The following is a 17,527-nucleotide window of genomic DNA, read 5'->3' as shown; positions in this document are numbered from 1 at the left end:
GATGTTGTTGTAAATGAAATAGTTTTCTTAATTTCCTTTTCAGATTGTTCACTGTTAGTGTATAGAAGTACAACTGATTTTTGCATGTTGATTTAGTATCCTGCAACCTTGCTGAATTTGTTTACTACCTCCAACAGTTTTTTGTGGGATCTTTAGTGTTTTCTACATGTGACTCATGTCATCTGTGAACAAAGATCATTTTACTTCTTTGCAATTTGGATGCTTTTGTATTTCTTTTTCTTGCCTAATTGCTCTGGAAAGATGTCCAATAATATCTTGAATAGAAGTGGCAAAAGCAGGCATCCTTGTCTTGTTCCTGATCTTGGAGGGAAAACTTGCAGTCTCTCACCATTAAGAATGATGTTAACTGTGGGTTTTTCATATATGGCCCTTATTGTATTGAGATAGTTTCCTTCTTTTTGTAGTTTGAGTGTTTTTATCATGGAGGGATGATGTATTTTGTTGAATGCTTTTATTGATTCATCCTCCTTACTAGTTATTGGTCTATTCATATTTTCTATTTATTTGTGATTCCATCTTGGTAGGTTTTGTATTTCTAGGACTTTGTCCATTTCATTTAGGTTATCCAATTTTGGGAGATACATTTATTCATACTATTCTTATAACTCATTATTATTATTGTATAATTGAGAATAATTTCCCCACTTTCTTTTCTGATTTTAGTCATTTGAATCTTCTTTTTTTCTTAGTCAATCTAGCTAAAAGTTTGTCAATTTTGTTTTTTTCTGAAGAACCAACTTTTAGTTTTATTGATTTTCTCTGTTGTTTTTATATCCTCTATCTTATTTATTTCCACTCTTATCTTTATTATTTCCTTTCTTCTTCTAGCTCTGGGTTTAATTTGTTCTTCTTCTTCTTCTTCTTCTTCTTTTTTTTTTTAGTTCCTTATGTTGTAAAGTTAGGTTGCTGATTTGAGATCTTCCTTTTTAATGTAAGCATTTACAATGACAAATTCCTTGCACAAGAGTCTTAACACATCATGTTCCTCAAATGAAAATTGAAATAAGCGTACCTGCTTCATGGTGTAGTTTTATATATTTAATGTAATAATCAATTAAACTCTTATCAAAATGCCATACACAGAGGAAATTGTCCATAAGTGTTGGCTGCTATTATTACCACTATTATTAGCCACTATGAAGTCAGATGGTTCTAGAGTCAAATCCCAAATCCACTTCTTACTAGTTATATGACTTCGGGAAATTTTTTCACTGCTCTAAGCCTCAGTTTTTTTGTCCATAAAATGGAAATAATGTCTATTTGACAGGGTTATTAAATGAATTGAATGAGGAGTATGTAAAGTATTTAGCACAGAGGCTGGCATCATAGTAACTACCCCATAACAGTAACTGACATTAATCATTAACTTTGAGTTGAATGGTGAGAGCAGTGAAAATAAAAAAGAAAAAACAGATGCAAAATGTATTATAATTGGGAGGGGGGCATTACACACAAAAATCGTTGGGACATGGTTATTGACCAAATATGGGAAAGGATAAAAAGGAGCTGCATGCAAAAGTTTCAAGCCTAGTTTGTTAGTTTTCATCCCCTGAGATGCAGCCAAGATGGGATGAGACATACAAGATATATTTATTGGAGAAAATGCCTGGGAAGGAAAGTAGGATGGGAGTGGGAGGAGCCTGGGAGAGTCCTCAGACCAAAATGCAGATTTGATTGCTGCAAAGGAGAAAGAGAAGGAAGTTTAAGGTTGCAGTGCAGTTCTAAGAGAGTACCAGCGAGGCTGATGGGGGCTCCTTGAGCTTGAATAGAAGTGGCAAAAGCTGGTATCCATCACTCATCAGAGGAGTACCATTTCTCACAGAATTAAGATTATTTCACGTCCTAGCTGGAGCCTGTGGGAAGTGTGGTCTCTGTGCAGAGGAGGTGGTGATATCAAAATGCACCACCTCCCATCACTTAAGTCCCAAGCACAAGGGAGAAACCCTCAAGAGGCACGTATTCAAGGCTGCCACACCTGGTACACAGAAAAAGATGCAACCATGACAACGGTGGGAAGTTATAACATACAAAAGTAGCAATCAGCCTTTCTCACATTTCCAAAGCTTCATAATGATCTGAGTGCAGAAAGGCTAGGGTGGAACTGAGGCAAGTCCGACCACCAACCTAGAAATACAGCAAGAGTGAAAAAGGACAAGGATATAATGGCCTCACAGCAGCCATCCCACAGAAAATGCACGCCTTGGAGGAACGAGTAGAGACCACTCGATGTTGAGAGTTGTTCCCCAGGCCACCCCCACTGTAAAAATAATATCACCTTCATTTATTCTTCCCTTTTCTATCCACAACAGATGACTCAACAGAAGATGATTCAACAGCAGGGAGTCCTGGCCTCTCAGAAGGGGCTACCATTGGCATCGTGATTGGAGTCCTGGCCGGGGTGGCTCTGATGCAGCCCTAGTGTACCTCTGTACAGCAGAAAGACTGGAGGGTATGATGGCCTTTCCTCCTGTGCAGCTTCCTGCAAGGCTAAGCGCCATGCTTGGGAAAGGGGAAACCTCCCCCTGTCTCTGGGCCTAGATCTGCTCCTCCTCATTCCTAAACCCCTGCTTCTCGGCACTAATTCCTATGGCCTCCCCTTCTCTGGTCTTCGGGCTTCCTATACCTGACTCTCTCTTGGACATGGTTATTCCCATCCCCATCTGGTTTAGAGGAGACAGATCCAATTTTGTTCCTCGGTCCTCCATTTAGGAAAACCGAGGTCCAAGAAGGACAACAAATGAGGAGATGAAAGGAAGAGCAAGAGAAATAAGTCGTGAGCTCCGTCAACCAGAGGAGGAGGAGGAGGAGAAGGAGGGAGAGATAAGAGAGGAAGAGAACCTAAGAAAAAGCAGAAATCAGAGGCTTCTTGGGCAATAAATAAAATGAGATAAACAGCATTTATGCACAAAAGGGAAGGGTGTCGGGGTAGAAGTAGTCTCAGAGCAGTTAAAGAGAGAACTTAAGTGTGAACATCGGGCAGCAGGACAGGCGTGCACACCAGGAGGGATGGCGGGCACACTGGAGAGGAGGCACTGAGAGGCAAGGCAGGGCCAACCTGGTGTAGACAAACGCCGAGGAGCCCCACGGAATTATCTGGGACAGCGTCTTTCCTAATGCAGGAACAAAGATCCCGCGATTGGGAATAGCAGTCACAATGTCTGATATTTATTTAGGGCAAGTGACCAGCGCGATCACACAGAGCACAAACCCTCAGCCTCCAACCACAGTAAGTAAAGCCGTCACCCAGTGAGCTGGTGTATTCCACCATGCACCCTGCCCCCGCAGAGAATCCTGAATTCCCAAATAGTCCCGCCCCTCTGAATTTTTAGAGGGATCTCCATTTCCCAACCTTAAGTCCTCACACCGTTCTAGCCACAAAAGTTCCCCAGGGGCGACTCGCTTGGCCCAGGCCGAGTAAGACGGCAGTCCTGAGAAAGACAGCCATGTTTCCAGGAGCCACTCCTCACCCTTCCCCTTCCCCTCCTTCCTCGGTGACTGGCGTGGGCATTCTCCCTGTCTTATGGTGATCTGGGTGCTGCAGGCCTCATTGCCACTCCTTGCCACTGGTGCCTGTTGCTGAGAAACACATCTGGGCAAAAATCAAGGCCTTGTGAACTGAAAAAATTCTTCAGAAGTGGATTGGGCCCTCAGTGGTTCTACTCCTGTCCCCTGGCACTAACGTGCTGGGTCTGGACCACCACTCTGAGGGAAGTGAATTTCTTACGTGATCATGGGCCACCTCTTCACCCCACCCCCCCATCACCTGCCACCGGCTTCCACAGCAGGGCAGGAACGCCACCGTCTGAGGCCATCCGTCAGCTCTGCATTTTCATGGACCAGTAACTCTAATTTCTCTTCCCCAAAACAGGGTCACTCTGACAACTCGCCTAACCAGGTAAGTGTAGCCAGTTCCTTGGCTCACTTTGTCATGGAAATAGCTCCGTGTAGAATGGGTTACTCTTGAAGACACAAATGTGAGATCTGGTTTGGGTCCCAGTTCCTCAATGTGGTAACAAAGACATATTTAGTTAACTAGTCCCATGGGCTCTGGAGTTTTCCCTGTTCTGGGATGAATCCTGCCTGTGACTCTTAGTAGCTCTGCGACCTTGGGCAAGTAACTTAACTTCTTCGGTCCTCAGCTTTGTCATCTGTAAAATGGGCGTGCTGCCCACTTCAAGAAAGACTGAAGGAATTAAATGAGATCACAAATGCAAAGCACCAGCACCATGCCCAGCATGGGGAAGGCACTGGGTCATCCTCCCTCCTCTACCTTCAGTCTGGCCCTGCTCTTACTGCCAAAGGATAATGTCCATTCCCATGGGTCTGAGGTCTTAATTCCTTTACTTTATAATAATTTTACCCAATTTCTCTCATCTTAACTTGTCAATGGAGCGCACGCATATACTGAAAAGTGCTTAAATCATAAGTATATGGTAACGATATAAATTTTCACACGTTGAACATACCCAGTTAAACAGCACTGAAATCAAGAAACAAAACATCACCACCATCACCCCTAGAGAAACCCTCCAGTTACTTTCCTCCAAAAAGTAACTAACCACTATTTTGAAATCCTATGCACTAGGTTAGTTTTTCCTGTTTATGCTCTTACATCCTTGTATGTAAAAACACAGCATATCCTTCAATGCGTCTGGCTTCTTTCATTCAAATTGTCTTGTGAGATTCATCCATTTTGTTGTATGTATTTGTAGTTGTTCATTCTCATTGCTGTGTCTTCATATTCCATTGTACGAATATCATAATCTATCTCTTCTAATGATTATTAACGGGATATCAGCAATCAGAGATAATGAGTAATAAGAGCCCTCTCCATCGCTAGAAGTTTCAAAGTGGTGAGAGCAGATGGTGCTGAATCACGCCAGACAAGGTGAAAGCCTGACTTAGGACACTGACTTAACTAACCGCTGCTCATGCCTTTCAGATCGATGAAGTTGCATAATGTTCCCTGAACTTCAGTGCCCAGGAATCAAAGAATCCAACCTCAGCCTCCCTGTCCCCAACAGCCACAGAAACGGTTTATTCAGAAGTAAAAAAGAAGTAATGCAACCTGCCCTGCTCACTGCACTGCCGACTGATCCCAAGCTTCTCTGCTGCGTCACTAGGGGATCCCTTTCTCCTCAGGGAGGAGAAGCCTCTCTCCTCCCTTCACTCCTCGTGAGGCCCCTCCAGGCTGCCTGGTTAAGCTCCTCCCTTCAGAATCAACAGATGAAAAGGTACCTCCGGGAGTCTATCTGTAGGAAGCCCAGCCTTGTCATTGAAATTTGGCTGGTTAATATGTATCAGAATCAGCAAATTCTTGAGATGGTTCTTTAAAAAGAAAACTTCTGTCCAGATTATTAAGAAAAATGAGAGCAGGCACAATAAGCAATATTAAGGGTGAAAAAAGGAAACAATGGCAGACATTAGACAAAAGAAGGATATCACAAATATCCTTATTGCAAATAATTTCAAAAATTAGGAATGAATACCTACAAAAATAAAATGAAACCAGAACTGAGTCAAGGAGAAAAAAAAAGCATAAGTGATCCTCTTCAATAAAGAAATTGAGTTAGTGTTTTCGATCCTTCCGATAAAGAATACACAAAATCTAGATAATTTGACAGGCAGTTTTCTAAACATCGAAGTAACAATTAATTCTAATCTTACACATACTCTTACAGAATACAGAAAAGAGAACACTTTCCCAGCTCTTATTGTGACACCAGTCTAAATTTGACCTTCAAACCAGAACAAACTCAAAAAGGAAAAAGACAGGCTAGTATCAGCATATACAAATATCTCACAGGATATATGTCTATGTATATATAACCACACTCTGGCAATGAATAAACAAGAAAATGTGCACAAAACGGGTTTATTTCAAGAATGCAGTTAGTTTAACAGTAGAAAAATCAGTTTAATTCACAGCATTGATGGTTTAAAAGAGGAAAGCCATGTAAAATTTTCGGAAGATGCTTTCAAAAAAAACTCCACCTAAAAGTTCAGCCTCAGTTTATGTTAAAAACTCAGCAAACCAGAAATTTAAAAAAGCTTTCCTAATCTCATAAAAAGTGTCTACAAAATGCTACTGTATTAAGATCTGAGAGCGAGGCAAGGTGGCCACCATTACCATATTTAATCGGATATAGGGGGTGCGTGCCATGCAGCACGACAAAATGATAACATAAAATGTCTGAGAACTAAAAAATAAAAAAACAACATCATAATGTAATGATGGTATTATTGCTTTATGGAAAACTCAAAAGAAACTGATACATTAACAAGGTCGATACTATAATTTACCAAGATTGCTACACGTACAATTTGTAATGATACTCAATGCCATTGCTTGCTTTATAATATAAATGTTCTTTTTAAAGATAATATTTGTAATATCTATCTGAGAATAAACACCTTTATGTGCAATCCCTTTATAAATAAAAACATGAAACTTAGCTGAAAGACATTCAGCAATAACAAATGATAGATAACTAAACAGATGGAGAGAGAAAGAGACTACGTTCATTAAATAGGAAGACTGACTATGGTGGAAATATCCATTCTCCTCAAATTATCTTTAGAAATATGAGGTTCCAGATCAAATGTTCATTCTTTCATTTTAACCTGAGAAGCGAGTTCTGAAATTAAACAGTATAACAAATGGCCCTGAAGGAGAGTCACAAGGTGGCAACTACCCTACCAATTGTCACAATGTGTAATCGCTGCACTATTTAAGGCAATGTGCTATTGGGACACTGGGAAACTATAAAATCAAGAATTACACCCCCACACACAGAAACTTTCTAACGGAAGTGGCATTACAGATAAGTTGAGGGAAGGAAGCACTTTTCATAAATGATACTGGAAACATTGGTCACACATACACATGCATATACACGGCTTTGGGGAAGGATTCTAAATAAGGTAGAAAAAGCACAAAATGTAAAGGCACAAAATATAAATTCTATACTAAAATTAACGACTATTTATGAAAGGACAGTATAAAAAAAGGAAAAAGACAAGCCACAAACTGGGAAAGCAATGCACAACACATACAGCTGACAAAGAATTATACCCAGAGTATATAAAGGACCGCTACATAGCAACAAGCAAAAGACAGCCAGTATAAAAGTGAAGATGTCACAGCCCAGGAAGGTGTGTGCATGCGACAGCAGACGTGTACAAAGAGGGTTGTCCTAGTGGCATTGTTTGTGCAGTACAAAAACGAAATCAAAAAGCATCCTAAAAGTTCACCAACAACCAATCTGAGAGAAATAAAATGTGGTTAATTAACACAATGGGATAATACATAGCAACGAAAATGCAAAGGCCACAGCCAGCCATGCACGTCTACGTGAGTGGGTCTTGGGAAGGTCATTTTGACTGAACAAAGCAAGTAGCAGAAAATTCAGTGTAATTTTATTTGTATAGAGTTCCAAAGGACTCAAAATGAAATATAGGGGTTTTAAGGATATAGCATGGTTGAAAAAATAATGCAGCCATGGTAGGAGACTCTTTTGTATACTACTGCTGGGGGCAGGTGGGCTGGGGAGCTGGGGTGGGTTGGAGCACACAGGCCACGAGGAACTGGCTTCCTGAGACGGAGCGAAGATCCATAGTGGATTTTTTAAAACGCTGCTCTCCATGCCTTGCAGAGATGTTATAAATAATTATTTTGAATATATTCAATATGAAATATGAAAACAAAAAAAAAAGTGTTATGTTTTATGTGTTGGTCCTCTTTTTTAAGAAGAAAAAAAAGCTCCAGTATAGACAGAGAAGCACAGAGTAGGCCTTCACCATATGCCCTTGATGATCAAGTGAGCCCTTAATAAATATGGACTTTACAACCAAGAAGCATAACACATTTGAGAACAATTTGTAACAAAACAGGAAAAGGGGGAAATAAGGAAGGCCAGGTGACCAAGGACACATTGTGAGGACATCGAGTACAGGCAGGATGTGGAGCAAATGTGTTATGGAACTCAAGGCTTTTGCCACCTGCGAGGTTCTATTTAAAAAAAAAAAAAAAAAGATGTGGTTGTCCTTAGTTTTATTTACTTAGCACAAGTAGAGGAGACAGGCTTCACATCCAAAGTTCTGTCTCCTGGAAGAAAGACTTAGCCATCGCTTACACACACTATTTGGTTAATTACATGTTGTTATCTTCTTGGTGGATGGCCACACTTACCAGATTGGATTCAGGGCCAAGCTCATGAGGTTACAGATGCCTCTGCAAAATACTGGGCTACATTTTAATATTTAGCAATAACAGCATTTGGTAAGAACCTCACAGACATTGAGGCTTTCATCTTCTCTAACAAACAGATGAAGAATAAATGGACCCATAACTGGGGGAAAGTTCATTTAAAAGTTTAGAAGAAGACTCAGACATCCTTATGACTTTTTAGGGATTCAGGAAGATTGCTCCGTGAACCACCATGGAGAGATGCATCAGAACGAGAGAGAGTTCCCAGAAATTAAGAACATAAACCAACAAAGTTCAGTGTAGTTGCTGAATAACTGGAATGTAATTGCCGAAAGAATAACTGAATGATCCAGAAGATACAACTGAGAAAACCAACCAGCACAGGGGAAAGACAGGGACGGGACCTATGAAGGAGAAGTGGCATTGGGGTGGGTGCACAGCTGTTTAGTGTTCAGTGGGTGCCGGCCCTCTTCTGAGCACATTAATTCCACAAGCAAATCTAGTCTTCAGACAGTTCTTCGAGGAGGTGTGTATTTCCCTTTCCAGTTTTTAGGAGATTCACAGGATTTTTGTTCACAAAATAGGGTTGAATTTAATGGGTTGTACTAAATCTATTGAGCTACATGGAGAATTATTCTGATATTGAAACTTGTATTCCTGGTATAAACTCTACTTTGTCATGATAACTTTTTGTTTACTTGTCATTATTAATTCTGGATTCAGTTCCCTAATATTTAATTTGATTTTGTATGTATTTTAGTAAATAAAATTGGTCCATAATTTCCTTGTTTGGTTTTGATATCAACTACGCTAGCCTCCTAAAATGAGTTAGGAAATGCTCTCTTTTTAAACATTCAATCCTCTGAGAGAGTTGGTTGAGGATTGTCTTTAACTTGAAGATTTGTTAGAACTTGCCCAAAAAGACACCAGGGCCTGGCAGAAGGATAATACTGTCTGTCACTTTAACTTCTTTAGTGATGATTGCTCGATTCATTTCATCTATTTTTTTGAGCCAGTTTTAGTTTACATTTATCTAGATAACTGTCCATTTAACCTCAGCTTTAAAATATATTGGCATAGCATTCATGGTAGTCTCCAATAAATTATAAGCTCTCTCTTGTATCTCCCTGATATGTCCTTTTAAAATGTCTATCAATACATCACTTGATCCCTTTCTCTCTCTCCCAACACCACGGTTTGGAGAGGAATGGGACAGGGTGGAGGGAAACATATAACAAAGACCCTCTCCTTGACCAGACGTTAGCCAGGCTCCCCTGAGCCCTCAGGTCAACAAGGCTTAACCTTGGGTTTCCGTCTCCATCTTTGTAGAGTCCAGATTTAGCAAGAATCTTGCTAAAGTCAGTTAAGCCAGAATCCCCTACTCTTGATAACTAATCACCCTCCCTATCTGTCTAAATTCCTCAACATTCACCATCCCCAGGTAATATCTGCTCAGCCTGGCCTGCCTTCAGTAAGAGTTCTCTTAGGTCAGTTTAGCAAGAATTACTCTACCCTCTCAGTAATTTTCCATCCACTGACGGCCCCACCCTGCTCCTTAGCTATACGGTCTCACTTTTCTTTGTTGATTTGGCATTGAACTCAGTCTCCATCGCCCGCTTCATATCCTGTTGCAGTAGTATCTCTGGATAAAGTACACCTTCCTGGCTTTCACAAAGGTTAGAATATTGTTTTCTTTAACACATGGAAACAAATAACTACGATATGGTTGATGAGTGCTGCAGAAAGGGTCTCTGGGGTTGCAGAGGAATCAGTTAATTGGACATGATGGGGTTGTGAAGGTTCAATAATTTGGACAATATTAAGAAAAGTGGTAGTACTCAAGCTTGATAGAGAGTTGGGGACAGGCACTGCTAAACACTGTTAAAGCTGAACTGATCGAGGGTATCTGGAGAAGTTCAATAGCGCTCAGTCACAATATGTGCATGCCCTGTGAGTGAGCAAATAGACTCCTAGACATTACCTTATGGATATGCACAAGGACACTACATTAAATATCCACGGCGTTCGTGTTCATTGCAGCCGTATCTGAAAGACCATTGATTCAATAGCATCCAAGTACCAGAATAGCAAACGACAATGGAGCCTTTGCTGCTGCTCAACAAAGCTATCCTGTTCTCCAGCCCGCGACGGAGGTATTGCTGCTAACCCCAAACTCAAGTACACTGCACAGTTTAGAGTTCCAACCCGATGGGGAATTTTGGGGTCACCTAGAACCTATATTTGTTACAAATAAAAACCCAGCACAAGCTGACTTTAGCTGCAAAGGGGGCTGTGTTAGTTCATGGAATTAGAAGTCTGGCTACAAACTGGGCTTGGGTGTGACGTGGTCCAAGGCTCACTCCAACAATCTCGCTGCATCTTCTGACAGGAGGGGAGGTGGTGGTCCCCAGTTTAAAAAAAAAAAAATCAGTGTTGGGAATTGGCAGCATGGAGGGGAAGAAGATGCAGTAATTTTTGACTTTGGACTCTCTAAACCATGCATTATTTTGTTTCAGGTCCCTCCTCTGTTCTCAGTGCTGCGTGCACTTCATCCTATAGATACAGGTGTTAATGATAGATGGCTGAGGTATGTGCTTTAAATTTTAGGGACCAGAGGGCTTCAAGGACACAACTGTGGATGTGGCCCCCAGGCCCCTCTCAGAGAAGCATCTACAGAGACGTGATGCTGAAGAACTAGACATCTTCTCTTGGCAGGTCAAGGTGACGTTCCATATTCTCACACAGCTACTCGTGGTGGGGACTTCATCTCCTCAGGTGCCAGAGGCTGTCCAGTGTTTAAAGTGCTCATTAACCTCATAATGGTTGGTCTAAAATACAGGGACCAGTGTGCCTGAAACCCTAACAAACAGAGAAAGAGACATTTCCCATGTAGGTGATTTTTATTTGTAAGGTTATAAAGGTGTAGTTTCACTGGGTTGCTTCTGAAACCTTATCTGTCTTTGAGAGACTCCCAAGATCATCTGTGCTAATACTAACTTGGGATAGCTTTGTGCCCTGCATGTTCGTCCAGGCCTTTATGGTTTCCCTCATTCTCAGGAAATCAACTCTGTAAAGTAGACGTTATGTCCCAGCTGGACCCAGAAGAACAGCTTTGCATGATGGCGAGAGAACCCCCTTCCCAAGAGGCGTGTCTAGGTGGGAACCTGCGGCTCAGAGTTCTGACAGGTGCCGCTCAGGTCAGCACTGTCCAGGTTGAGAGTCATTCCTGTGTGTGGTTCCTGAACCCTTTAAACTGGGTGAGTCCAAACAGACATGTGCCATGAGTGTAAACCACACACCATATCTCAAAGACTTAGAATGAAAACAAGTGTAAAATATCTCATAAATAATTTTATATTGGTTACGTGTTGAAATCTTAAAATTTAATATTAAATAAAATGTAACAAAACTTATCTGTTTATTTTTACTTTTATATGTAATGTGTTAGTTTGCTAGGGCTGCTGTCCCACAAACTGGATGGCGTAGCACAACAGAACTTTATTGCCTGACAATCCTGGAGGCCAGAAGTCCAAGGTCAAGGTGTAGATAGGGTCAGTTCCTTCTGAGGGCTGTGAGGAAACATCTGATCCATGCCTCTCTCCTAGCTTCTGTGGTGTTCCTTCATTTGTAGCAGCATAATTCCACTCTTCGCATGGCCTTTTCTCTGGGTCTCTGTCTCTGTGTATAAATTTCCTCTTTCTATAAAGACGCCAGGCATGTTGGATTAGGGCCGATTCTAATGTCTTCATCTCTTTTTTCTCCACTCTTTCCAAGTTTTTCCCCAAGAAACAGAGGGATGGAGGGACAACATGGCCTTCGAAGAGTAATCGTTACAATATTTAGCTGGACAGAAACATTGGAGGTCCAGTTCAGTGGGTACCATCTTATTTTCCCAGAACAAGTAAAAAGAAGTCAACGCTTTCTTGGAAGAGTGAGACAGCCTTTACACTGAAACAGTGCCCCAAATGAGCTACAAAATCCCCAATTTTGTCTTCTACTTATCCTTTTCTTTTTGTTCTTTTTCCTTTATCTCGTGCTCAGCCTTGTGGTTTTTTACCAACTGTTCCACTTCCTTCTGTTTGCAAACTCTGGCGACTGTCTTTCCATTCTCGACAGTGTGGCAATTTCCACTCTCTCAGCAGAGTTTGCTAACATCCATGGTCTTATTGAGGACTCTGGTGGTGAAAGCAAGTGCTTCCTTCAGAGCCATTTCTCCTTCTTAGTAGAGTTGTTTTAACATTGACAGAGCTGCAGTCCCCTTATTCCCAATTTATGTGGCTTTCCATGCCCATAATTTCCTCTAGGGTTGTTCTCATAAAGCTGAAAGCCATAGGGCTTATCCCAGACAATGTACAGCAGCAAAACACCAAAGAGTTTCCCTCCAAACTGTGGCTAAGCTTCTTTGATATCACACAGTGCTGTAACCACTCCTCATAAAGAATTGACTCCTGATATTGTAATAAATACCTTTGAGCCATGAACCTTACTTCATTGGTCAAATACACTGGCACCAGAAGTTATGCCTGCCACCCTACAAGCCATGTCCTTACTGAGTTTATAAAATTTTTCAGAAAAATTTCATCCCTCATGGAAGAAAGCCACCACTGCTGCCCGAGGGGTTGCCACCAACTTGCACCTGCCCTAATGGCATCATCTTAGCTAATCACATCTGCAATGACTATTTCCAAATACAGCCACATTCTGAGGTCCTGGGGTTAGGACTTCAACACAGGAATTTGGACAGGGTGGGGGGGCAGACACAATTCAATCCATAATATAGCTACTAGAAAACTTAAAATCGAGTATGTGGCTTGCCTTGTATTTCAGTTGGACAGAACTGGCCAGAGCCGCCATTGAAACTGCAATGCCTGTTGACCCAGATCGTGATGGGGCATGTTCATGCATCCATGGTGACTCAGTGGGGATTTATTACATGATTCATCACTAGAGGTTGGGCATGGGATAGCTAGCCAAAACATGTTCCCCCCTCAAGGCACTTGTAGTTTAGTGAGGGAGGCAGAAAATAGTCAATAACCACACAACCATTTAATTGCAAAGTGAACTATGTGCTACAAGAGAGAGGCACAGGTCTGGTGGTGGTGAACTTCACCTGTGCCCTGTGCTCCTGGCAATCAGTGGTGGTTAGAAGCTCATTCATCCTTCTATGTTCAGGAAATGGCTGACTGCAAGGAACCTCCCTTCCCCACATGAGTTAGATGAGACTCGCAATGGCCCTTGTTTTCCTAAGATGAACCCAGACACAGGCCCCCAAATTCCCATTCTTGATCTCATGAATGAGCTCGGTCTTGTTCACAGAGTGGAGAAAGCCATGACCAGAGCACAATTGTCTGACCTACATTTTGAGACAATCATGGTGCATCTCCTACTGGGACTCTCCTTCCACTTGTCGGCCATGTCCCATTGACTTCTCAGAGTCTCAGGTGTTCGACGTTGGTGACAGTGTGGATAAATGTGGGCTTAGATGTACTGACATCCTGGTTGCTATGTGTTGCTGCACACAGGCTTTTAGCTACCATTTCTTGAGCACTCATTTTCTCATGTGTTCTAGATGCTGTGTTAAGCCATTTAAACATATTTCTTTTTTCAGTTTTTACAACGACCCTGTGAATTTGATAAGAATAAATTCTCATTGTTTTCAGGATGAGAGGCTGATTTGACAAAGGGCTCCCAGCAAGTGGGGGGGATAGTGGAGACCCCAAGGCAGACGTGTTCTAGCCTGAGTCCATAAAGCCCACAGTTCTCTAGGTTACTTATAGTATGCCTGCTTTTATTAAACAGATCCTAAATTCCTGGAGGGTAGAGACTATTATTTGAGTTTGAATCTCAAGCACGTGGTGGATGGATACGATATATGAGCTTCAGCCTAGAGGACATTTAGGATTTGAGCCCTCCAGAAGAAATGAGGAGAACATTTCTGGTTATGGGAGCAGCATGAGCTGAGGCCTAGAGTTGGAAATGAGTGTGGTTCCCAGGTTTGGGGAGAGGTGGGCAGAGCAGAATCTTACCCGAGTGGAGCAGTGGATATCTTCTGGGGCTGGCGGATGACACACTTGAATGCACTGGGGGTACCGTTGGGTAGTACTCTGCACATCCATTAGAGGGCATGGGAGTTTGGTGTAGTAGCCACTGGGGACAAGGGCCCTGATGGCAGTATAGGTGAGGGGTTCAGAAGAGAAACTAGTGGACGGCAATCTAATTCCACTGTTAAAAAGCTTCGGCTTAAGAGAATAAAAGGGAAACCAATCTTAGCTTAGCACCTGTTTCGTACCAGTGTCATGCTGGGTACCCTTCTGCACAGGGCTACTCTCAGTTACAGAACCCTAAGAAAGGTGTTAGGATAAAAGGATCAGGAAGCAATTGTAGCTTGTCTGATTTCATGGAGGTTGAAAGCTTGGTGACAGAATTTGAGTATACACCTGCCTCACTGCAGAGTACATTTTTTTTTCACTGAAACTTTTCACTGCCTTTGCTGGCACTGTTAAAGCCCAGGCTTCTGGGTACAAAGAGAAATTATACATCAGTCTGTCATATGTGAAACAAAAGACTTGGGAGACAACGGGTTAGAGAGATGGAAAGAAATTGGCCCATCTTTATGGGCAGGGCAAGGAAGAAGTTCATGGAACAGATGTCCAGAATGTTTCACCAGTCTAATAGGCATCTCAATGTTTTATCCCAAAAATGAGGTTCTTGGGGTTTTTTGTTCCCCCAATGTTCTTCCCTAATATTTTCCATATCATAAATTAGTACCACTACCCCTCCCTCACCCCTCATTAATCAAGCCAAAAGCTTAGGAGTCATCCATTGTTTCTCCTTTTTTCCCTCAACTCCTCCCACATCTAATCCATGAGCAAGTCCTATAAGTTCCACCCGGTAGTACAGTTTCAATCTTCAGTCCACTCTCTCCTTCCACCTCCATTGCTGGAAGCCTAGTCTGAACCACCATCACCTCTCATCTGTACTTCTGGTCTACCCAAGTCTATTCTCCACAAAGGGGTGAGAGTCATCTTAAAAACTTCACGTATCTCTAAAATTATGTGATGTCATCTGAGCCAGGCACTGTTCTAAATACTTTATATACATTCACTCATTTAATCTTCTCCACAGCTTTACGGTATAGGCTCTCTTAGCCCCATTTTACATATGGGGGAACTGAGGTATGGGTGATTCTGTGACTTGCCTAAAATCACATAGTGTCACCATTTAAATGATAAAGGCTCAACTTTCCCATAGTCAAAATAGCAGAGTCAGAACCATAGGCCGGAGCAAGTCTTATGTCATTTGGTTCTCAGTCTTGTGGCCTGTGACTCAGGAACCACCACTTCTTTGCTCAGTTGTGGGAAAGGACTAAAGAGAAAGCTGAAGGGCTGACTTTCACTTACAAACACTTTGTGTCTAGTCTGGTCTCAGTCTGAAATATTAAAATAGCCAATCAAAATAATGACTTGTTTATTGAATTTGCTTATCCTTATGAGCAATGGGAATGGAATATCTACTTGAGATTCTTACCATAGAACCATATGGTGAATATATTCACTTGCTAGGGCTTCCATGAAGAAATACCAAAGACTGGGTGGCTTAGGACAAAAGAAAATTATCTTCTCACAATTCTGGAGGCTAAAAGCCTGAGATCGAGTTGTTGGCAAGGTTGATTTCTTCCAAAGCCTTACTCTATGGCTTCCAGGTGACCCCCTTCTTGCTGTGGTTGTCTTCTGTGTGTTGTCTCTGTGCCTTAACCTCATCTTCTTATAAGGACACCAGTCAGATAGGATTAGGCCCCATCCTAATGACCCCATTGGGACTTAATTACCCCTTTAAAGACCTTATCTCCAAATACAGTCATATTCTGAGTTACCTGACTTTAGGGCCATGAGTTATGGAGACACAATGCAGTCTACACTGGTGAATCTTAAAGGAAATGGTTTCAGTATTTTAGAAAACCAAGAATTTTCAACTTACAAAGCTGAATTGCAGACAAGAAAAGTATTTGGGAAGATGACTTCCAAAGCAAAAGCTAAAGAACAGACTTAAGAGCCAGGAAAAAAGTGATCTTACCTGGAAGAGGTCAGATTTTTTAAAGGAGATTTTCTAATATAAAGTTGGAAACAGGGATGGAATATTTTACAGACTATAAAAGTCTTCAGCATGGCCACTTGGATCATGAGATAAAAATGTAGAACTACAGAGCAGGTATGATCACTATCACCTACCCCTGAATTATTGATTAACGAGGTTCTAATTAAGCCCAATCAGCACAGCTCCTAAGGTAGGAGGCATGTCTCTTTAGTGGTTCACACATCAAACATGCAACATACCAGAAGTAGCCATCATGTCATGGAAATAATAGAATATTCTGCTTTTTCTCAGCAGCAGGATGTAATGACACAGCTGAACTGGGTAGAAAGCTATATTCTGTCATAATCATATGGTCTCTGTGGCCTTTGTTGGGTGTGGAATTTGATTTAACCCTATTTACAAGCTAGTAAGTTAGCCTATTACTGTTCCGTGGATTCTGGCAGAAGACACAAGACTCCTGGGTCAGAGACAAAGGACTTTATTTCCCTCAGCTTGACAGGAAGTATGAGCTTCTTATTTGTTTGCACTTGGTCCCCTTGCTCCTAATTTCCACAGCAAAGTGAAGGGACCCAGCTAGATGCTGCCCACACAGTGAGTCTATACAGCAGCTGAGGAACACGGAATGTGAGGAGCCCACTATTGTGTATGAAGTGAAACAGATCTGCTGTTTGCACCAGAGGAAGACACTACCTCATCCCTCAAGGTTGCTTGCTGCAAAGACAATCCTGAGAAACAGCAAGTAAAGACAATTAGGGCCTTGGATTCTTGAGGCACCAAATGAGTGTGTGCAGGGACACCCAGGACCCATGGGTCTGTGGCCTGCTGAGGTGGCCCTGGGAGTTCTTCTGATTGTCTGAATTATCAGACAATCAATCCGTGGGCATAGTTTCAAAGATAGCAAGGGGTGCAAGAAACCGTAGAAGTAACGGTTAAATTTTACTCATATTCGCCAGTGGTGATGGAAATAGGACACTTGATAAACTCTTATGGTGTTAAAGATGGGGTAGCTGACAGGAAATTCAAACTTTTAAAGTTTGCTTCATACCAACAAACTGAGTCATAGTCAGGAACAAGGTGGCTGGTAGCCCATGACCAAAACGGCTCTGGTCCAGATGATACTTCTAGAGCCTGTTTTTCATTCTCTGCTAAAAAGTATGTCATGACACAAGCCAATGATGCCATCAGAAACCAATACTAAATTAT

General features: G+C 41.8%; 1 protein-coding gene and 1 pseudogene across 1 annotated transcript in view; one reads left to right on the top strand and one right to left on the bottom strand.

Annotated features, from left to right (window-relative positions):
• LOC107498577 (carcinoembryonic antigen-related cell adhesion molecule 6-like) overlaps positions 1 to 11,557 on the top strand; it is a 44,897-nt gene extending 33,340 nt beyond the window's left edge. Inside the window, 6 exon segments of the mRNA XM_036232375.1 lie at positions 2,346 to 2,426; positions 2,429 to 2,443; positions 2,446 to 2,470; positions 3,195 to 3,247; positions 3,890 to 3,916; positions 4,964 to 11,557. Coding sequence (XP_036088268.1) covers positions 2,346 to 2,426; positions 2,429 to 2,443; positions 2,446 to 2,470; positions 3,195 to 3,247; positions 3,890 to 3,900 — 185 coding nt within the window. The 3' untranslated portion in view covers positions 3,901 to 3,916; positions 4,964 to 11,557.
• A 121-nt stretch (positions 11,558 to 11,678) lies between these two features.
• On the bottom strand, positions 11,679 to 17,089 carry LOC107502601 (annotated as a pseudogene).
• Positions 17,090 to 17,527: the final 438 nt, after the last annotated feature.

The sequence above is a fragment of the Rousettus aegyptiacus genome, unplaced genomic scaffold (genome assembly GCF_014176215.1).
Source record: "Rousettus aegyptiacus isolate mRouAeg1 unplaced genomic scaffold, mRouAeg1.p scaffold_m13_p_14, whole genome shotgun sequence".
In the NCBI taxonomy this organism is placed as follows: Eukaryota; Metazoa; Chordata; class Mammalia; order Chiroptera; family Pteropodidae; genus Rousettus; species Rousettus aegyptiacus.
Note: the sequence above shows the minus strand (reverse complement) of the source record. Positions and strands in the feature narration are given on the sequence as shown.